Here is a 23,641-nt window from a genome sequence, read left to right as displayed (position 1 = left end):
ATTAAAATAGTTCTTTCAAATATAAACTATAAAATCTTCAAAAAGAGGAAAACGTGATAGGAAAAAAAAGAATAGTTAGTCTTCAAATTCCGTTTTCTTTAATGTTGCGCAAGCATCTAGACATTCGACATTCCTAATCTCTTGCTGTGTGAAAATCAAAGTCAGCTGATGACATTGCAAACAGTGATTGGTTGGCATGAAGTGACTCAGGGGCCTTAGGTACGTAAACAAAATATTTCTTTTTTTCGGGGTTATTTTATCAGAAGTTATTACTAGTATTAGAGTCATCAAGTATTGAGTAGACTTCCTAGACATTTGAAAGCTTAATCTTTGAACTGGGTTGTTTCTATCGAGAAGGTCAAGCTTTCGCCTATTCATCATATTAAATTTTTCATTTATGGATACGGTAATTATAATGATGCATTTCTCAGTGCATTGCTATGGGTTATGTCCAGCATGTCGAAATACATTTTTTACCTTTTTCAAGATAATACAGACCTTTTTCTAAAAGGTACAGAATTTTGGGTACTTTGTTAGGCCAAAAAGTTGGAGAAACTAACCTAGTACAGTACTGTTAATTTGTGTTAGAATGAGGCTATTGATACACTTTACAATCAATAGGAATAAAATACCGTATCTTAGACTTACCAGTAGGCTATTTCAGTGTGTGGTAATAACATAGCATAGATTGGTCTTGCTACAAAGTTTGGTAAATGTTAACACTAACGCCTCCCACATATTTAACGACATATGTATCAATATCTTCACAACGCTCTTCTTGCTAAGGCCCTTTTATTTATGCAACTTTTGTTACAAATTAATAGTTTACCCCTTTTTTTTTTAATTTCCCATCCCCCTTAGCCTTGAAACCTGGTCTTCGTTCTCAATTCTAGACTTTTTTTTTTGCCTGAAACATCATATTTTTCCTGGGAAACAAACAGGAATACAGTTAAATACAACCTGACTTATGACGCAGTGCCCTTGCCTACCCGTGAGAGTAGGATCCCGTGGCCTTACCCTAATACTAATGTCAAATGTCATAGCTTATTTTTTGGAGGTTTGAATACGAAGTTATCCACTACAGTTTGATGAACTTAAGTTGGTTGACAAAGTGATTAATGAAAGGGTCTATATTCTATGGCTCAAGATTTGTCTATTTTTAAAAGAAAAAACTCCAACTTTATGTTTTATGTTTTACTTCTAACATATAGTAACTACCACGGTTCGAGCATTAAAAACTATGGGTGTATGTATGATTGCAGCCACATGTGTGTATGATGACGGCCAACTGAGAATACGGCAGTGTAAGGGGGGTCGCAGGTGGTTAGGTTAGGTGGGAGCATTTAAGTTAGGTGGTGTTCTTGTGTAGAAGTTTAGCAGAACAGACAGACACAGTTTTTGTAGTACAGTGGTCATGACTTATACACGGCTAGAAAATGGGAAGAATTCCTGTTATCTGTGCATGCGGGAGGACCTGGCCGCTGATCTACAAAGGCTCCATAAACTATTGCCAGGTCTACCACATACAGTATTCTGGCTCTAGTACAACCCATTTAATAACTAGGGCTGTGAAATCGACTGGTTCTCCTTTAGGAATTCACGAGGTGTAAGGAACATTTACTCATTTATGCATATAAGATGCTCAAATTTCGTGTTCCCAGGTTAAGTTGCCAATTGGAAAATTGGACCTCCTCCCACAAGGATGAGTTATAGTAAAGGATGATGGTTATACATTATTAATGTAGAAACGAATAACAAATTTTTCAAGTAAATAGTATTTTTCCAAACTATACAAACCTAAAGCCCTTTACTCAAACTTTCCCACCATCACCAGCCCCCAAGAAAGCCCCAGGCTTCCATCAAGTTAGCCGGTGTGTGTGTGTGTGTGTGTGTGTGTGTGTGTGTGTGTGTGTGTCACCTGACTGCTACCGATAGGTTTACACCTCGTCTCAGCTTCGCTGTTATCTACTATCCTAGATAGTAGGAAAAATACAAATTACTTTAAATTTTGCAATATTTTTATCTAGTTCTGCTTAACCAGTGGTAAGAAGATTCAGTTTTTGTTAGTTTAGTTAGAAAGTCCCTTTGCTAAATAACTGTATCTTTGTTGTTAAAAAATACCGTTTTCCAGTACTGTTCATTACTTGTCAGCAACATTAATGCTACTGCACTGTAATTGTTCAGTGGCCACTTTCCTCTTGGTAAGGGTAGAAGAGACACTTTAGTTATGGTAAGCAGCTCATCTAGGAGAAGGACACTCCAAAATCAAACCATTGTTCTCTTGTATTGGGTAGTGCCATGGTCTTCCACTGTCTTGGATTAGAGTTCTTGTAAACTCGGGCACACTATTCTATCCTATTTCTCTTCCTCTTGTTTTGTTAAAGTTGATATAGGAGATATTTATTTTAATGTTGTTACTCTTCTTAAGATATTTTATTTTTCCTTTCCTCACTATGCTATTTTCCCTGTTGGAGCCCCTGGGCTTATAGCATTCTGCTTTTCCAACTAGTGTTGTATCTTAGCAAGTAATAATAATTGTATTTTCATCTTCTCTTACAGGGTATAAAATGGGGGATGCAGAGCAGTTAATAGCGGAGCCCGAAGAGGGGGATTTTTCTCAAGATATAGATGGCCTCCACCCTTCTAGTCTGAATCAGCAGAATCCTTGGTTCATCTCTCAAGTCATAACATCAGGTATTAACCCTTTTACCCCCAGGCTCTTTGGAAATTTCCAACCCTTAACCCCCAAGGGGTTATTTTTTCCCCAGCACATTTTGCAGTATATTTTTTTAAAATTCCTCTAACAGCCTTAAATTTTGTAATAGAGAGGTCAGGTTGGTCTCATTCTCTTGGAAAATGCCTGAATTTTTTAAAAAAATTATCAAAAATATGAAAAAAAAATTTTTTTATAGCATTCTTTTTGCAAGGACGTACCGGTACGTCCATGGGGGTAAAGGGATGAGTTTTGTGAAATGTACCAGTACGTCCTTTGGGGGTAAAAGGGTTAATAATGCAAATAGGGTTACAGTTAACATCAGTAATTCCCTTGCATTGTTGTACTTGTTAAGTTCAAGTACAGTAAATATTCCCATACTATACTCGATTTTTCTTAATGAGGCGCATTTGCACTGACTCGCACCGGTGCCCTTTTAGCTAGGAAAAGTTTCCTGCTATCTGATTGGTTAGAATTATCTTCTCCAACCAATCAGCGATCAGGAAACCTTTCCAAGCTTAAAGGGCACCCCTGCCAGTCGGTGCAAATCTGCCTCGCTAAATAAAATTGACTATAGATGTTGTATTGTCTAGTATTGATAAATTTTTCTTATGAAGATTTAAGGTTATCAGAAGCTCTTTTATTATAATGTAGTTTAAAGTATTTGAATAAAGAGAATGAATATAAGAATTATTACTGTACAATATTACATTATGACAAAGCATGATCATATATGTCTGTTATTTATACTATATGTTATTTCTTACAGTGACATCAGCAATTGAAACCAATGGATGGTACATTTTAGGCATTTTGATCGTGTGTTATGCAGCTACGATTAAATTACAACCTGTAATTTCTGCTTGGAGGAGGAAAAGGGATGAAGCAGAAGAGTTAGCTGCTGTTCATAAGGGTAGGTGGTGTGGCTCTCCCTTTTGTTATTTTTTGGATAAGTTTTTCATATCCGCAGCGAATGAATCTGCAGTTAAAAACTATAAAAGTTTATTGTCAAGGAGGGTCTTGAGTTTCAAATACTAAAGATATATTTGTTCCCACACAAATACAAATCTCCGTCCTTTATGTAGGATAGATTATCAGCATAGCTGGAGTATATGGCCATTAAACTTTTAAAACTAGTTGTAAACAGTTAGCTGGTAATTACAAGCCATGAGCAGGGAAACCCTACCTCCCCTTGCTTGCTCACTGAGCACTCATTATGATTTCAGCCATCAGTGGGACCAGATGTTCTTCCAGTGGCTGGTGTTTGGCCTTTTGAATGTTTTTCTTTTTCCAGCGTTTCAGCGAGTGATTGTTGGAGACCCAGGAGTGTTGGGACATTGTAGCACCTTCACGAGTTCCAAGGAGAAGGATCCCCTACCTTTTTTGGCCTGCCTGCAGTCAGGAATCTCCTTGTGATGAGTGTTGGAAGTGGTCACCCTCCCAGTGGGTTGGGTATGACAGGAGAAGGAAGAGATTCTTCACCTTCAGGGTCTTCCTTGAAGTCTAAGAAGTCCTGATTTGGGTACTCTTCCCTCCGACCCTTCTATGTCAGCTTCCTCCACAGGCTGAACGGAGAAGAGTTGTAGCCCTTTAACTTAAGACCAAGTATCGAGGCCAGAAGACCTCCCCTTAGAGAAACGGGAGGAGGCTTCATCTTTCTCTTCTCAAGTTGTTGATGCCCTGCGAGTGTTATGGTCCTCCGTGGTTCTGCAAGGCACACCTTCCAAGGAGCGTTTAGTGACAGCATTGACTTCAGAAGAAGTACAGGAGAGTGTTGCTGCTCCTTTTTGGACACCTTTGGCTTGTCCCCTTTGAGGGTAGAAAAGCGAGTCTCTCTCCTTCTCGGGCTCCTCCCTTCAAAGCCACCAGGTGTCGCCTCAGCCCCAAGTGTACTTCATGAGATTAGAGACATGTTTAACCTTAATATGTCTCTTAAGCACCCTCCCTCTGGAACATTGCACCACCTACTATTGAGACGAATGTTTCTATTGCTGGCAAGCAACACGTCTTCCAATACACACACATCTGAGAACACTAGCTCTTCAAAGCGCACTAATCCACCTGAGCGTGAAAGCTCTTCTGATCGGTCTCCACTGGCTCTCTCCTAAGCCTGTATTTATGCAGTAACAGATGATAATTTTGGAAATAATTTGTATTTTTCCTAAATATTAGTGCTCAGTGGGAGGGGTTGGACTTGCCTGCTCCCAGCCAGTAACTACCAGGTACCTATTTACACCTTGTTATAAAAGTTTAATGGCCTTATATTCCAGCTCTGCTGATAATGTATCCTTTGTAAAGGACATGTTTGTATAGTTAGGTAAAATACAAATTATCTCCAAATTTGTCATATAGTATATATATACAATATTACAGTGTATTATATACAACTTAGAAATATTTGTGGATGGCTTTCCTAATTTCAGGTGCATACATATCTGAAAGTCCAATTTTTCAGTGTTGATCTATTGTGGTAAGGGTAATACTGGAGCAGTTGATGTTTTATATCTATCAGGAAGCTTAAGGACAAGTCTTTTTCTCGATAGACAGCATCATGGCCAAGAATTGAATCTTTACCCTCAGTATCTTTTTCCATCATAGTTTTGAAGCTTTCCAGCATTATTTACATCAGAATTGCAGTCCAAGATTGCTAAGCATTTATGTAAAAGTTCTGTATTTTTTCTCAGTTTATTTACACAGTAAAAAGTTATTTAATGTGGGTTATTAAATGCCATAACTTTTTTCATTGAATAATTCATTAATTTTAAGAACTATTGGAACTTCACAGGCACTTTCAATTATGCCATTTTTTTTTTGTTAATTAAAATTATTATTAAACTATTTTCAGATCCTGACAAGTATTTGGCAAGAGAATTGGCAATTGATAAAGTAAGGCAAAATCTTCAAGAAAAGTACAATCAAAAGGTTGAGCAGTGGGCTGAAAAACAGAAAGAGGTAAGACTGTACAGTACTTTTAAATTGCAGCATGTGAGAGAAGTTCTGTTAAATTCATCCGTTGTGGTTTGATGTTAGGCCCAGAAGTAGTGGCAGAGTATTACATTATCTTCATTTTATGTTGTGAAATGTTTTGGGGGCCATTCATTTTCCAAAATGACCAGGGTAGTCCTTGTTATTAAAGGGGATTTTGAAATACATGAAATGTAGTTATAGGATTGGTGAAATGTAGTTACATGGTTGGTCGTTCTTTGCCAAAGAACTTTAGTATTGTTGTACTGTATTTATAAAACTTTTCTTATACCAATTACATTTGCTAACCTTAGTTTAAATTTGCAAATTATGAAAGCTCCTTGGAAGTTAGTGATATTTTAGCATAACTAACTATAGTGATGAGATACAGAAAACTTTATGTGCATTTGCATTTTCAGAAAATTATTTTTTTTTTTTTTTCAATTTTCCAAAGACTTTTTAGAACTATCACCACTTGAATAATAAGTGCACAGTGTTTTTGATTAATGTTTCCTTCTGTTTAACCGTAGTTAGAAGAAAAGAAACGTCGGGAAAAAATAGAAGACTGGGAACGTCACGAGAGAGGTGAAGGATACAGGAATAAGTCGAGACATACGGCAACTCCCGCTGCAGCACCAACGGCTTCTGCATCCACTAGCGCTAGTGGAACAACAAGTGACAAAAAGAATGGGAAACCGAAACTTAGACCAGGTAGGGACAAGGAATACATTTCAGCAATGATATACTAAACTCTAGAAAATTATTAATTAAATTTTGTTGAAACGCCTAATGGTATTTGCAATTGTCAAAATAACTTTCTGAATGCAAATTGTTTATGTTTAATATGGATTCTCATCCAATACTGATAATTAACAATTGTCAGTTAGTCAACAGATATAGCAATTAGATGGTAATTCATTAGTTGTCTTAGACCTTTGCAGTATTTGTTTCAAGGTAACATATTCGTATGATATGGAATGTTTAGATAAGTCATCTCTTTACTACAGTATTGTGTAGAAAGGCAGTATTGTATACTTTGAGATAATCAATATCTTTTTCCCAGTCATGAAAAAAAATTTCTCGAACCAGTTACATGAAAATTTGAACTTCTAATTATGGGGTGTGAGTTAACAACTTTGACAGTAATGCTGTCAATTATATACAGTATATAATTTTAGTGAACTTTTGTTGCTCCATTTAAGTATTTGCAGAATGTCACTAAAGTGTTTTTCTTATATTTTGTTAGATGCAGTTTTTCTTAAACTTTCCTTGCAGAATATAATCCTATGACTGGCGATATAGGAGGTGGACCATGCAGGTGGAGACCTGATAGGCGAGGACCCTCTGGAGGAGGATGAGGTTAGAAATTGTACACAGCGTTTCTCCATTGGGTTCTGGATGCTAAGAGGTTTGTAAATGTTTCTGTGTTTTGTCAAAAATATGTCATTACTGTATCATCATCATCATCATCCTTCAGGCTACAATATTTGTTGGTAAAGCAGAATGCTAAAATGCACAAGGGTACACAAATAATCAAGTCCTCTCCTAATATAAGCCCGTTGGGATTGTCAGTGATCACTTCTTGAAAAGAATATCTCCTGTGAATACTTTTGGAATATTCATTCAAAGGACATAGGGTACATTTTTCCTGCAGTGTACTAGAAACAGCTGCATTTGTTGTTGGTTTTTTTGTTGTTTAAGAAAGGGAGGCCCAAATTTAGTAGTAAGTATTCCAGATGTAGTGACTAGTTGTATATAAAACTGAGTACAGGGAGCTAACAGTTTTGCTATGATGACAATTCGATCTTATCCACATAAGCTAGCTTGCTTCTTTATGACAAAGCCTTCTATACACAAGTACTGCCATCTAAATGACAATAGATAGGCAGTCAAAACCTGCCAATGATGATATATATAAGCTTGTAACTAATTAATTATCATTATCAGTTATATTTCTTATACAGTACATTACTGTAATATATTAGAATTTAAAGTTTCAGCAAAATGTTGCTGTTGATGGTTGGTCATACTTCCATGAGTGTATACAATCATGTGCACAACAGCAAGAACACTAGATTTTATACAAATGTGCACACAATTTCCAACAATAGAGATTAATAGAATTTGAATGAAAACCTATGGTAACAGGAAATTAGCTGACCTAGAGTGTGCTGATGATGCTGTCCATAATAGCAGAACACCACACAACTTGCAAAAGTTGCTTACCAGAATGCATGAAATATCACATGAGGTTGGGGTTAAGATAAATAGAAGAAAGACATGATGATGAGAACTGAATATGCAATGCAAGATGAAATATCGTTAGAAGGAGAAAGGATTAATGAGTTAGAATCATTTAAATATTTAGGAACTATGATCTCTAATACTGGATATTTAGAATTTGAGGTTAATGAAATATTTAAAGAAAGCAAATCAGACAATGACAAGGTAGTAAAATTTGGAAATCAAATCACCTGAAATCACAAAAAAAAATTAGGCTAAATATCAGTTTAGTAAGATCGGTATTACTGTATGAACACGAGTCATGGTATAAGAATGAAGCAATATCCAACAGATTTTGTAGATTCGAGAACAAAGCCCTCGGAAGAATATTGGGAGTTAAATAGCAGGGCAAGATTAGAAAAGAAACTTTAAGAGAGATAACTCAGTGTCATATATGGATGAGATCATGGTGAGTGGTAGATGGAGATGGTTTGGGCATGCTATTTGTACTCCCACAGAGAGAGAAAGAGAGAGAGAGAGATTACCGTAGTTCACTACACTTTCAACTTGGCTCCAAAAGGCACTAGAAGAGTTGGAAGACCCAGGCCTACATGGCTGAGGACTATGAAGCAGGAGATAATGATTGGAGAAGTATTGATTTAAAAGCTCAAGATAGATATGACTGGCGAAATCTAACCGAGGCCCTTAGCGTCAATAGGTGTAGGAGATGATGATGATATGGTATAAACAAGGGTCTGGGGTTTGAGAGATAAATGTCTTTCCTGGGGGTTGGTATTGAATAGTTACCATCTTTATGAATAAAATCCAAGCTCTATGACGTATAATTCTTGTGCTGTATATCGGCCCCACTATTAACTAGTACTCCCGTATAACTGGTGTCTATTTTGATAAGTTGCCTTGCACTTATCTAATAACTAAATTGTAGAGAAAAAGAATTTTGAAATTTATCCTGCATATTATTGAATGTAGTTGTAATTTAAAGATAAATTATTTTGAGAAGTATAGGGAACGAGTTATGTATAAAGTCAAGTTAGAATGAAAACTCTGTCCCCAATGACTATATGATATTAAGCTTCAGTAGTATTACTACAGTACTTTGTCACACACAATATAAACTACTTTGTGGAGATTATAGCGTTACAGATCTCTCTTGTTCCAAGTTTTCAAAATGAACTGTATTACATGATTTCTTAGTTTGAAATCAAGTTACTGCACTGTGCTGGGATGCCTTACTTTCTGGGTAGTACAAGTCGTCATCTCTGTCCTGTTGTCACTTGGGGTTGTGCACAAACCTCACTTACATTGTAAAATCTTATACAGTATACTGTAGTTTTAAGTTCATATTGTAAATTGATAAACTGCTTAACATTTGTACAGATTCACATTTTTATGTATAATTTAATGAAATGTGGTTCTGTGACATAGGTTTATAGTATTGTATTTTCTCATTCCCTTCTCATTTTTGATATTTCAAGTGAAGGAATATTAATCATTTGTATTTATAATTTAATTTATTTTACTTTCTTCAGGTTGCTGTAATCGTGGTTTGTGAAATGACTAGCTTGCAGTTTTGTTGAAGGTAGAAATAGTGACGATAACCACAAGGATGACTCAACACATCAAAGTTCAGATCGTGATAATTCCATGTCATTTATACTTCAATTTATAATCAAAGCTAGAAAACACTATAAGTAATGGGCTACTGTATTACCATTTAAAATCACTAGTTAGGAAGAATCTTTTTTACACCAAGTTGGAATTTCCTTTCAAATTAAGTCAATACCGTATAACATATTCTTAACCTATGCCGTTTTTGAGTAAAGAAATTGTTGCAAGTTAACAGTGAAGTTCATTGCTTGGGAAAAAAACATTCCTTCAGGCGAACCTTAATTTAATTGAGAAAGACTAGCTGTCAATCTAGCAATTTTCTTCCATGAGTAGACTTTCTTCAGATATAAGTAGTGAAGAAATGCTTTAGGATCTTCTTAGCATGTAGAACTGATGCGAGTTCTGTGTACAATATGTTTTTGTCATATTGGGTTACCGTATTTGAACTGAGCACCATTTTGATGGAATTCTATTTTTTTTTTCCCTTTCATCACAGCGTAACCCATATGACTTTGTCTTGGTATGCCATTGTCGTCAGACAATATGAAATTAATGACCGAAACAGTTTTTCTCTGAGGTTATTGATCGAAGCTACGTCTGACCTTCTATGCTGCATTTTTACTTGTTCAAACTACTTAACAGTGATTTTCCAGACAAGTTTATTTGCAGCGTAGGGGAGAACTATGGATTCCAGGAAATAGAGTTAGTGATAAATTAACTGTAAAATGACTCGCCTTTAAAAGTGTGTTGGGGAGTATATTTTACTATTATTATTTTACCTACATTTCATGTAAAAGTATATATCTGAAACCTGCAGTCCTCCTTACATAGAAAAATTAAGGTGGAATGGATTATTCGTTATAGTTTACTTATTCAAGCCATACCTAATTTATATTAAGTAGAATCTATTGGCACTTGTTACTAGCCAATAAACTAAAGAAAAGATTTATTTGTTGTAAGGAAATGTAGTGTATGTATTATGGACCTATAACCAATATTTTGTTGTTTGAAAACTATGCACTGTATCAATGAATGATTTTTGTATATAACATGCTTTTCATTACCTAATTTATGTTTATTGCAGAAGATAAATTTATACTGTATAAAATTTCTTTGTAAACACCTAGAAGAATCAGTTAATAGTAATGATTCAAGCAATTGTTTAATAAAGAGAAAAGATCAGTTTTACAGCTTGAACTTTATTAGGCCCTAAAACATGGAAAAGATAACTAAAACAAAGCCAAATTGGTGCCAAATTATTCTGTCAGCTACTGATGTCAATTAAAAACCAACCATCACTTAATGATCATAATGGTTGTAGTTAAACTATATTAGTTTCATATGTCTTAACAATCAACCATGGTTAGTGCTCAAAAAGAGGTAGGTTTAATGTCAGTTTAAAAAAAAAAATTTTTTTTTTTTTTTTTTTTTTTTACAATCACCACTACTCACTAAATATCCTTTGATTAAACCTTGCATGACACATAGTAGCCGGTATTAATAGTTCTATGCACCTTTCCTTTGACCACGACTTTAAAGCCAAAATTTATATACATATGCACTGTATTCTGCTGTTTGTTTTACCTCCGTTCCCTTTGGAATTATCCCAACTACTGTACCTGTCAAATTTGTTGTGCTACAATTTTCATATCTCCTTCAAGGAAAGATCCTTCAGGAAGTTATAGAAAAAATGGAATCGAAACTATACAGTAGTCTTGATGAGGTAATTACATTTCAGTATAAAAAATTCTCTCGCTCCATTTCTTACATTTAGTATCGAATATCATGCAATAGCAACTACAATTGGAGTCAACAGTTGCACACATACATCCATGGAAGCATTGAAAAATGGTCTTGAAACCATTTGTAGGAGTGAGGGAAGTGACATACAGAAGGCAACATTATAATTCCCTAAGTGATTTTCCTACATTGACTCTATCCTTTACTACACTATACTTTTAGCCTCATATAACTGTTCTTTCATTTTATAGGGCAACGTCTAGGTTTTCTCACTTATTAGTACCTAGGTGCTGAAAGTTCCTAAGTCCTTTAGTCAGGACATATGGCCAACATTCAATAACTCCAAACCTTTGCCTGAATTCAAAAAAGAAAAAAAGCTGCAGAACTTATAACAAAGTGGTAATTATAGCTGTTTCCTGAAAAGGGCATTGATAAAGGGTAGTTTTTGTTCGATCAGTTTAGTAATTTCTCAGGCTCCACGTATCTTGAATTAATATCATGGCTCCCTTAGGAGAAAGTGTCATCAGTACACCTCGTATGATAGTCTACATTATGGATCCTTGCAACATCCATTTACACCAAGCTACACCCTCTCTTTAGTCTCTAACATCTTGCTGTCCAACCTCTTGACTTTTACCTCATTATTATTATTATTATTATTATTATTACTTGCTAAGCTACAACCCTAGTTGGAAAAGCAAGGTGCTATAAGCCCAAGGGCTCCAACAGGGAAAATAGCCCTGTGAGAAAAGAAAATAAGGAAATAAACTACGAGAACTAATTAACAATTGAATAAAACAGTAAAAATATAATAAATTTATATATAAACTATAAAAACTTTAAAAAAACAAGAGGAAAAGATAGGATAGAAAAATTTGCCCGTGTGTACTCATAAGCAAGAGAACTAATCCAAGACAGTGGAAGGCCATGGTACAGAGGCTATGGCACTACCCAAGACTAGAGAACAATGGTTTGATTTTGGAGTGTCGTCCTGAAAGCTGCTTACCATAGCTAAAGAGTCCCTTCTACCCTTACCAAGAGGAAAGTAGCCACTGAACAAGTACAGGGCAGTAGTTAACCCCTTGAGTGAAGAAGAATTGTTTTGTAATCTCAGTGTTGTCAGATGTATGAGAACAGGAGAATATGTAAAGAATAGGCCAGACTATTCGGTGTACGTGGGGGTAAAGATAAAATGAACCGTAACCAGAGAAGGAGCCAATGTAGTACTGTCTGGTCAGTCAAAGGATCCAATAACTCTCTGTTGGTAATATCTCGACGGGTGGCAGCTGCCCCAACCAACCTACTGCCTGCCACTTGAAGGTTACATTACAGTTACTCAATACTGAATAGCTTTCCTGGGCCCAGCACCAAGTTATATGTTCCAATTTCCAGAAATGATTACAAATCAAAGGTGGATGAAATTCCAAGCTGTTTTTGAATTTATCAGTTCCTCTGGGTGAATGTAGCATGTGGTGTAATGTTCTCACATCAAGAGATGTTGTCTTTTCAATGACTTGATAGAACTTAACTTTTATTATGCCTAACTTCCAGGGAAATTGGTGGGAAATTAAGAATTAAATCAAAACAAATTTGTTTACCTGAGAAATTTAATTTTAAGCATTTTTCAGGTTATAAAGATCAGGCATTTTTCCCATCTCTTGTACACAAGAGCTCTATCTTTTCAATTATAACAATCTCACACGCTTCTCTTAGCAATTACATATCAAGTATACAGTAATAATATTTGCATAATCACAAGAATAAAATAATGTCCCCGAAAAAAATTAATCCTTAGCCTTATTCCTTGAAAAACCTTCATTAGTATATCTTGAGAATATTCATAGAGATACAAAAATATAGTAGTAATTATAAAAAACAACTTAGAATTCGGACCATGTATAACTACAGCAGGGCTATTGTACTTTAGATGCCTATCATATAAAGGCCAATTAATTTCCCTAGTATCATTGTAAAAACTTTCATCATCATCATCTCCTCCTATGTCTACATACTCAAAGGACCTCGGTTAGATTTCGCCAGTCGTCTCTAACTTGAGCTTTTAAATCAATACTTCTCCATTCATCATCTACTTCACGCTTCATAGTCCTCAGCCATGTAGGTCAGGGTCTTCCAACTCTTCTAGTGCCTTGTGGAGCCCAGTTGAAAGTTTGGTGAACTAATCTCTCCTAGGGAGTGTAAAGAGCATGCCCAAACTATCTCCATCTACCCTTCACCATAATCTCATGCACATATGGCTCTTGAGTAGTCTCTCTTATAGTTTCATTTCTAATCCTGTCCTGCCATTTCACTCCCAATATTCTTCTGAAGGCTTTGTTTTTAAATCTACAAAATCTGTTGGATATTGTTTCATTGTCATACAATGACTCATGTCCATACAGTAACAGCGATCTTACTAACGGGATATATAGCCTGATTTTTATATGTAATTTCAAGCGATTTGATTTCCAAACTTTACTTAACCTTGCCATTGTCTGATTTGCTTTTTTCAATCTTTCATCAGACTAATTCTAAAGATCCTGTATTGGAGATCATAGTTCCCTAATATTTAAATGATTCCACCTTATTAATCCTTTCTCTTTCCAATGATATTTCATCTTCCATTGCATACTCCGTTCTCATTATCTCTGTCTTTCTTTAATTCAATTTGACCCCAACCTCACGTGATATTTCATGCATTCTGGTAAGCAAGCCTTGCAAGTCCTGTTGTGTTCTGCTAATAAGGACAGCGTCCATCAGCATACCCTAGGTCTGCTAATTTCCTGTTACCAATCCAGTCCAATCCTTCTCCATCATCCCCAACTGTTAAATCTGTTCAGTACAACTTCAACCTTTTCTAAATTCTGCTTGTTCATCTCTCAGGTTTTCATCCATCTTTCTCTCTAGTCTTTTTAGAATGAGCATGCTATATATTTTCACGACAACTGACATAACTGTGATGCCTCTGTAATTATTGCAATCAGTCAGATTTCCCATTTATTTTTTGCCATTTTCACCAACATTCCTAGGCCCCATTCATCAGGTTTTGCTTCTTCAGGCCACATTCTACAAAATATCTAGTAAGTATTCTGGGAGTCACTTCATTTTCGGCCAATATCATCTCTGCAGTTATTGCATCGTGTCAGGAGGCTTTCATCTTTTTTTTTTTTCAATGAATTTAAGCTTATCAAAATGTCATCCATTCCTTAACACTGGTTAAATAGAATTCAATTGTATCATCAATTTTATCAAAGGAGAAATTAAAACGATTGCCGTCTGCAGGTAAATTTAAATTTAGTCCATGTCAGACCAATAATATACATACAAATAGGATTAGACCTAGAGTGAGAAAAATACAGCTATCCCGGATAAACAAAAATAGATTTAGATCATGATTCAATTATTTTGTAAATGTAAAACCAGCCCTTGAATAAAATGTCATGGTTCATGGTCAGCATGATTGTGATCTATAATATCAAATTGTGAAACAATTTCCAAATCAACCTGGGAATAAAATTTCATTGTTCAACTAATGGTACGTAAGTCAAAATTGGAGTAAAGAATGTATGAGTTCCCAATTAGATATAAAGTCGATCTCTCTCTCTCTCTCTCTTCTCTCTCTCTCTCTCTCTCCTCTCTCTCTCTCTCTCTCTCTCTCTCTCAGAATTGCAGTAAAGAATGCATGGGTTACCAATTAAATATAGTCATTTCTCTCTCTCTCTCTCTCTCTCTCTCTCTCCTCTCTCTCTCTCTCTCTCTCTCTCTCTCTCTCAAAGTCAAAATTGCAGTAAAGAATGCATTATTACCAATCAGATATAAGTCGATTTCTCTCTCTCTCTCTCTCTCTCTCTCTCTCTCTCTCTCTCTCTCTCTCTCTCTCTCTCTCTCAGTAAAAATTGCGGTAAAGAATGCATGAGTTCCCAATCAAAAATAAGTCGATTCTCTCTCTCTCTCTCTCTCTCTCTCATCTCTCTCTCTCTCTCTCTCTCTCTCTCTCTCTCTCTCTCTCTCTCTCTCTCTCTCAAAATTGCAGTAAAGAATGCATGGGTTACCAATTAAATATTAAGTCAATTCTCTCTCTCTCTCTCTCTCTCTCTCTCTCTCTCCTCTCTCTCTCTCTCTCTCTCTCTCTCTCTCTCTCTCAGTCAAAGTCAAAATAGCAGTAAAGAATGCATGAGTTACCAATTAAATATAGTCAATCTCTCTCTCTCTCTCTCTCTCTCTCTCTCTCTCTTCTCTCTCTCTCTCTCTCTCTCTCTCTCTCTCTCTCTCTCTCTCTCTCTCTCTCTCAGTCAAAGTCAAAATAGCAGTAAAGAATGCATGAGTTACCAATTAAATATAAAGTCAATTCTCTCTCTCTCTCTCTCTCTCTCTCTCTCTCTCTCTCTCTCTCTCTCTCTCTCTCTCTCTCTCTCTCTCTCAGTCAAAGTCAAAATAGCAGTAAAGAATGCATGGGTTACCAATTAAATATAAAGTCAATTCTCTCTCTCTCTCTCATCTCTCTCTCTCTCTCTCTCTCTCTCTCATCTCTCTCTCTCTCTCTCTCTCTCTCTCCTCTTAGGAGAATTACGGAATATAAAATGTCAAGTCCATTTGCTTGATATCCGTCCCTTGACATGCTGTCAAGGCGTCACTCATTAGCGAGATTGATATTACTTTCGCAGGGAAAAGGTCTCAGGTAGGGAGTTCTCTTTTTAAAGTCGAAAATCCTATAATCTCTCAGCGGAATCTGACCCGTACAAGACGTTCGGTGTTTTTAAGAGGGTTTCTTGGTGTAGTCTCCTTATTCCAAAATTATGTTTTTTTTTTTTTTTTTTTTTTAGCGGGTGGACGAATGAGAATATCAAACTGTAAAAAATTAGCCGGCTACAAAATCGCTGTATCCTGATTGTTGGTTACAAAATTGTCCATTAAAAAATCCTACTTCATGTTGAAATTGAGTCCATATTTCAATGTGAAAGTTAATGGCATTATTCCTACTTGAGGGTACACATGGGCACGCTGTTCTGTATTGTTTCTCTTCCTCTTGTTTTGTTAAAGTTTTATAGTTTATATAGTAAATATTTATCTGTGTTGTTATTTTTCTTAAAATATTTAAATTTTCCTTGTTTCCTTTTCTTACTGGGCTATTTTCCCTGTTGGGGCCCCTGGGCTTATAGCATCCTGCTTTTCTAACATGGGTTGTAGCTTAGCAAGTAATAATAATAATAATAATAATTAATGTAATTACTTGTTTCCACCACTAACATTGTTCATTGTCATAAATATCATAAACATTATTACTATAATTATCATTATCATCTATACTGTGTCAAAATTTTTATAAAAGGATCAAACCTAATCTAAATCAATTTACATTAACACGCGAACATCACCTCACCACACCTGGCAATACCGGTTAAGTCTAAACAAGTTAAACACATCAAACCAAGATTCTAAACATTCAGAAGACAAACTGATAAACAGACAAATAAACTCACTGATAAACATATAGCAACACGAGTCTGAAAAAAATTGAAAAGCATCAGTATTCTTCAGCTAATTAATTTACAGGAGATTTTGAGCTTAAAAATGCATACTTTTTTATCGTCCGTTAAATGCGATAATGCTCAATTAAATGTTTAAAAAGTTTAAAGGCCGCTCATGAATGGCAGAGGCAACGGACAGTGACATTGCCCTATCAAGCAGGACAATGCCCTAGGAACTGACCATATATACATATGATCAGCGCCAAACACACCTCTCCACCCAAGCAAGGACCAAGGAGGGCTAGGCAATGGCTGCTGATGATTCAGCAGATAGACCTATTGGCTCCTCCAAACATCCCATCCTTACCTCACAAGGAAGGTGAGATTGCAGCGACCAATGGAACTACCGCGTTTGAGAGGGACTCGAACCTCAGTCTGGCAATCACCAGGCAAGGACGCTACCACCAGGCCACCACAACCCGATTATTATTATTATTATTATTATTATTATTATTATTATTATTATTAAGCTAATGTACAACCCTAGTTGGAAAAGCAGGATGCTATAAGCCTAGGGGCCCAAACAGGGAAAATAGCCCAGTGAGGAAAGGAAAAGGAAAATTAAATATTTCAAGAACAGTAATGACATTAAAATAAATACCAAATACCCAATTCCAAGTCAATACCCCGGTCCCCATTTGTCTTAAATTCCCTTAGTATAATAATCACTTTCCTAATTTAACCTTGTTACTTTCCATTTTTATCACCCTTGCTCCTAGAGCAAAGGCGTTCTAAAAGGAACGAACACGATAATACAATGTACGTTGGGAGGTTTTATTGCCTCCATAGTCTCACGGTTTTAATATTCTGTAGAGGGACTGTGAAAGAATTATTTTTTTCCAGTTCCTTCATATCTGTGATGGAGGAAAAAAAGTAAAATTGTCGTTGTATACCATTGTGCGTTTTCGGTTAGGCATATATTGACATGCAGTTCAGTTTTCATTTATCATACGTGATGCATACAGCTCTCTCTCTCTCTCTCTCTCTCTCTCTCTCTCTCTCTCTCTCTCTCTATTTGGAATTTAAATGTTGTTACATTAACTCGACTATAGTTCAGATTACATTCTCTCTCTCTCTCTCTCTCTCTCTCTCTCTCTCTCTCTTATTTTGAATATAAATGATGTTACATTAACTCGACTATCGTTCAGATTACATTCTCTCTCTCTCTCTCTCTCTCTCTCTCTCTCTCTCTCTCTCTCTCTGTGCATGTCCTTTACCGGGAACGAGCTTTGTTCAAGCTGATGTCCTGTAGAAATTTGAACACCACTTTAAAAACAGTGAAACCATTTACGATTTTTTTCGTTTTATCTTCTATATCACTTTAGTGTTCACTTTGTTCTTGCGATTAAGAAAGGCTTTAATACTACCCCCCAAAGACTCATTACCTAAATTCTTCATTAATTTACAGTTTATGTTGATGTTTTTCATACATTTCCTGGCTTATCTTCATCTCTTTACTTTATGCTTATAGCATATATTTATTTCCTTATCTCCTTGCCTCACTGGGCTATTTTTCCCTGTTGGAGCTCTTGGGCTTATAGCATCTTGCTTTTCCAACTAGGGTTGTAGCTTGGCTAGTAGTAGTGACAATAATAATAATAATAATAATAATAATAATAATAATATTGCTCTCTTCCCTCTGATGATGAAAAGATAAAAAATAAAGCAAAAAGATGAGTGGTTGACGTGGAGCAACAGAACTAAAGATGGGATCATTAAACTGTATACAAGGGGATGAATGAGAGAAAGATTAATCTAATGAGTGAAATAAATGGGGCTACTTTGAAAATTTCCAGTTAACTATGCTAATTTCAGAAATAAGTATGAGAAATTCATTTCGGAAGAAACTTTGAAAATTTCAGAACTATGAAAATTTCAGAACAATAAGAATTTCAGAAGTAACTATAAAAATTTCAGAAATAACCCTCAAGATTTCAGAAGTAACCCTCAAGATTTCAGAAGTAACCCTCAAGATTTCCGAAATAACCCTGAAATTTTTAGAGGTAACCATGAACATTTCAGAAGTAACGCTGAACAAATACTTAAGAGAAAAAGAAGTTTTACATCTGTTGGTAGTTTCCGAAAAAAGGGAGGGTTAATACGCAAATGGATCACTGGATAAACAAGTAGGGAGATATTGTCTGAAGCGAACGAAGTCCTGTGTTATCAGGGCGAGTGTTCTGAAGAGCTCTAGAATGAAGGATAGATGAGAAATAGATATCTATATGATGGAAAATTTGGGAGATTTAATTCAGTTAGAGACTGTGGAATTAACAGAGGAGATTTTAGTAGAACAATCAATAGGGAATTCTCAGTGATATGTTTCGGTAGTGTAACAAAAGAGTGACCGAGTGCCTAGCGGGGTTGTGTAAGGTACTTTTGGATGAGAGAAAGGTTCCATAGCAATCAGGGAGATGAATAATAATAGCTCACCAGGAAGGGTGTATAGCAGGATAATCATTTCAGAAATATAAACATAGCATAACAGGAGGGTAGAAGGAAAAGAGCAGTCTGAACTTACACAGAGAATAGTGTAGACTAAGTGGTTTTTTTTTTTTTTTATCAAACAGTTGCGTAAGAGATTTGAAACCTGAGGTAAAAGCCTGTCACAGACATAGATCAAAATCATTAAACATGAGGAGGAGGATACATATATATGATGCAGAAGGTAATTTGTTGAGAGTAGCAGAGTGTTTCATGATGAAAGAAGTTGTAACACACATGTAATAATATACGCTCATACACTAATGCTAATATTACTGCTCTTTTCTATCTCTCTCTCTCTTTCCCGCACTGATAATAGAAAAAAAAACTGTTTAAGCTTGCCATTGCACGTTTCACGTTATTGTAATTTTGTGCCATTGTTGCCCTCAACCGTTTGTATATAAGCCTTTCTGTTAGGTCCTAACAGAAGCCTTGCCACATTATTAGCGTGTATGAAATACACGTGTGTTACTAAGTGCATGTGTTGACATGAGTAATAAGGGGAAAGGGACAGTAAGTTTGGTAGAAAAAAAAAGAAAAAAAAAATTGATCCGAGACATAAGTATGATAAATGTCTAAATCTTATATCTTTAAGAATGAAGTGATGTAAGCAGCTATGGTTGGACATGTTCTAGAATAAGAAAAGGGTTCGTAAATGGAATGTGGGAGCAACAAAGGGTACAGTGGTGATTGGATATGGTGAAAACATATTAAGGAGACTAGAAAAAGTTTGAAAATGTTCACAAGTAAAAGATAAAACTGATACTGAATTTCGGCAAGAATAAGGTTGTGAGAGAAAATGGAAACTCGGTAGTTGTTATTATCATTATTATTATTATTATCATTATTATTATTACTTACATACAAAGCTACAACCCTAGTTGGAAAAGCATGATGCTATAAGCCCAAGGGCTCCAACAGGGAAAATAGCCCAGTGAGGAAAGGTAACAAGGAAATAAATAAACTAAAAGAAAAGTAATACACTATCAGAATCAAATATTTTAAGAACAGTAACAACACTAAATTATATCTTTTATATATAAGCTAATAAAATAAAACAGCGTGACCGAGTGTGCCCTCAAGCACGAGAACTCTATCCAAGACAGTGGAAAGCTATCGTACAGAGGCTATGGCATTATTAGTTTGGGTGGGTAGAAGAATGTAAGTAGTTGATTCATACTAAGCATTTAGGTGTGAGTATAATAGACTATGCCAAAATGAAAACAGGAAAGTTAAAGACGAAGAGACGCAAGAGAGGTTGTAGGGTCTGCAAAATATTTGCAAGAGATATTTTGCAAGAGAGAAAGAAAGGCGGACACTTTGCTATCCGTGTAGACACCTCAGGATTATGTCCGTAATCGACGCATAGGTTTGCTTAAAGCAAATGACTGTTATAGACTAATACACACACAAACAAAGCCACTCCAATACATAAAACATGACAGACACCTTACAAGTCTCGAACTGTCGACTTAACCGTACCAAGACTCCTCGATGCTGGGAGGAAGAATGCTAGTGACTGGTACAACTCATGAACATACGCTACCGGGGTATTATCGATGTCAGGCAGGGCAGCTGATCGAGGCTACGGTCTACCTCAAAGCCAAAGCAAAGTCCTTCAAAAGAAGGCAACCGTGCTTACCCCATACAAAATGAGGAAAAAGCACGTTAATAGAAGAAGAAGAAGAAGAAGAAGAAGAAGAAGAAGAAGAAGAAGAAGAAGAGAGAAAAAAAAATAGGAGTCTATGGACGTTTGTTGGAGACGGGGTTAGGGCGCTGATCATGAGAATATATGGTCAGTCTCTAGGGCATTGTCACTGTACCCTGTCTCTGCCATTCAAGAGTGACCTTTAAATGTGAAGAGACGAAGTGGTAGAAAATACTGTTATGGTGAAACGTTGTATCTCAGATGTTACGCGATGGTTTGGTCATTTAGATTAGAATTCAAAATAATAATAATAATAATAATAATAATAATAATAATAATAATAATAATAATAATAATAATAAATTAACGATGCAGTATATCGAGACGTAGACAAATTAGATAAGGGGAATGGAGGATAACAAGGTCCACAGGTCCATATATAATATTATTATTATTATTATTATTATTATTATTATTATTATTATTACTACTACTTACTAATCTATAACCCTAGTTGGAAAAGCATGATGCTATAAGCCCAGGGGCTCCAACAGGGAAAATAGACCAGTGAGGAAAGGAAACAAGGAAAATAAAATTTTTAAGGAGTAACATATATACTGTATATATATATATATATATATATATATATACATATACATATGTGTGTGTGTGTGTGTGTGTATACAGTATATAATAGCTAATACTGTAAAAATTGTCTACTAAGGATACGAGAAAACAGCTAATTTTTTAAAAACAATATTATGATCCTTTCAAATAAATATAATTATATTAAAAGTTAAATTTCTCACATCTATCAATATCTCTGTTATTGTTATCATTATTACTATTATCATTACTACCAAGGAAGCTATTCATCCACCATTTAATCTTTAAAAATTTAAAATTAAATTTAAGACAAAACTAAGATTTTAAAATAGAGAAACTGAAATAATCTCAGGAGCAGCCTTATTTGCTTTCCTCGCTGGGCTATTTTTCCCTGTTGGAGGCCATGGGCTTATAGCATCTTGCTTTTCCAACAATGGTTGTAACTTAGCTAATAATGATGATAATAATAATAATAATAATAATAATAATAATAATAATAATAAGGTAATTGTTTACAACACCACGCTCTCCATTTACTCCAAAATAATGCAATCCTGCAGTTCTCATCTTCTTGCACAGTAATTAGGTCGTTATTTCAATTCTGGGAAAGCAATAATTAGCAAGATATGTTGAGGAAGAGGGAAGGGGTTATAAAAAGAAAATAGCTCGGTTTCCTCACTAAACGCCTTGGAACTGACATGTCAACATAGTCAACTAAACAGAATTTGTGATGCCAGCGTACATAAACATTAGTTCGTGATGCCAGCGTACATTTGATATACTGTATATTCAAAATATATTTAATAAAAAATGGAGCAATTACTCAAAAGTGTCACTATTTGTAAATTGCATATTTTATGGACACTTTTGAGTAATTAATCCATTTTTAATTAAGTATATTTTGAATATACAGCATATCAAATGTACGCTGGCATCACGAACTTCTGTTTGGTTGACGATGTTGACATGTCAGTTCCAAGGAGTTTAGTGAGGAAACCGAGCTATTTTCTTTTTATAACCCCTTCCTCAACATATCTTGCTAGTTATTGCTTTCCCAGAATTTAAATAACCACCTAATTACTGTGCAAGAAAATGAGAACTGCAGGATTGCACTATTTTGGAGTAAATGGAGAGCGTGGTGTTGTAAACAATTACCAATAATAATAATAATAATAATAATAATAATAATAATAATAATAATAATAATAATAATAATAATAATAATAATACAGATGATTTTCCCAGAAGATATAGTCAGTCCTCCTATGGCTGAACGAACATACTCGGACAAAAACGCTTCCTGTCCTTCGCAGATTGAAGGAAAAAAGAAAAAAGTGGAACACAAAGGACAGATTTAATTGAACTTGTTTTGTTTTCATGTCGTTTGATCCTTTATTCACGACAATTGGGTCCCGAACTTTGGAAAAAAAAAAAAAAAAAAATCATTAACCATCGGATTTGAAATGCTGGAATATTTTCCCCTTCTCGAATTTCACTGTTGATTTTTTTTTTTTTTTTTGCAATTTCTTTCTTCTTCCAATATGAGTAAATAAATTTATGCTGATCTTCGTGATAATTACTTCGGAGAGAATTAAGTTTGCGACTACTTTCTATCAAAAATCGGCGTCAATGACCTTAGATGTCAGAATGCCTGAAATCAATCAATCAGTCTATCATAATTATAGTTATTTTCAATTATAGAATTTCAATGTTGCATCTTTTTTATCTGGATATTTTTTCATAAATGGATATAAATATGTCAATCTTCATGATAATTATTTCTGCGAGAAATAAGTTTGCGGCAACTTTCTATCAGACTAGCGAACAGAAACCGACTTTTTTCGGCAACGCCGATGTCGAATACTTTAAAAAACGACTTATTGAATATGAATTCAATTAATTTCTTATTTCATACTAACTTACTGGCATATAACACTGTCCTTTACATCGAATACAAACAAAGACACGCTATTCTATCTAATTTCTCTTGTTTTGTTAAAGTTTTTATAGTTTACATAGGAAATATTTACTTTAATGTAGTTACTGTTCTAAAAATATTTTATCTTTCCTTGTTTCCTCACTGGGCTATTTTCCCTGTTGGGGCCCTGG

The 23,641-nt window shown here is 35.3% G+C and overlaps 1 protein-coding gene across 2 annotated transcripts; it reads left to right on the top strand.

Moving 5' to 3' along the window:
* Positions 1-98: 98 nt before the first annotated feature.
* On the top strand, positions 99-10,578 carry LOC137615405 (selenoprotein S-like). Of its 2 annotated transcripts, none has more exons than XM_068345269.1 (7): positions 99-219; positions 2,560-2,694; positions 3,483-3,626; positions 5,559-5,665; positions 6,208-6,388; positions 6,953-7,085; positions 9,451-10,578. In XM_068345269.1, exons 2-6 carry the CDS (start codon positions 2,568-2,570, stop codon positions 7,033-7,035), a joined length of 642 nt encoding a protein of 213 aa, XP_068201370.1. In that variant the 5' UTR covers positions 99-219; positions 2,560-2,567; the 3' UTR covers positions 7,036-7,085; positions 9,451-10,578. The 2 variants fall into 2 exon arrangements, with proteins under 2 accessions (XP_068201370.1, XP_068201371.1); XM_068345270.1 differs by lacking the exon at positions 99-219 and adding an exon at positions 385-406.
* Positions 10,579-23,641: the final 13,063 nt, after the last annotated feature.

The sequence above is a fragment of the Palaemon carinicauda genome, chromosome 21 (genome assembly GCF_036898095.1).
Source record: "Palaemon carinicauda isolate YSFRI2023 chromosome 21, ASM3689809v2, whole genome shotgun sequence".
Lineage (NCBI taxonomy): Eukaryota > Metazoa > Arthropoda > Malacostraca > Decapoda > Palaemonidae > Palaemon > Palaemon carinicauda.
This window is presented reverse-complemented; position numbering and strand designations above follow the sequence as displayed.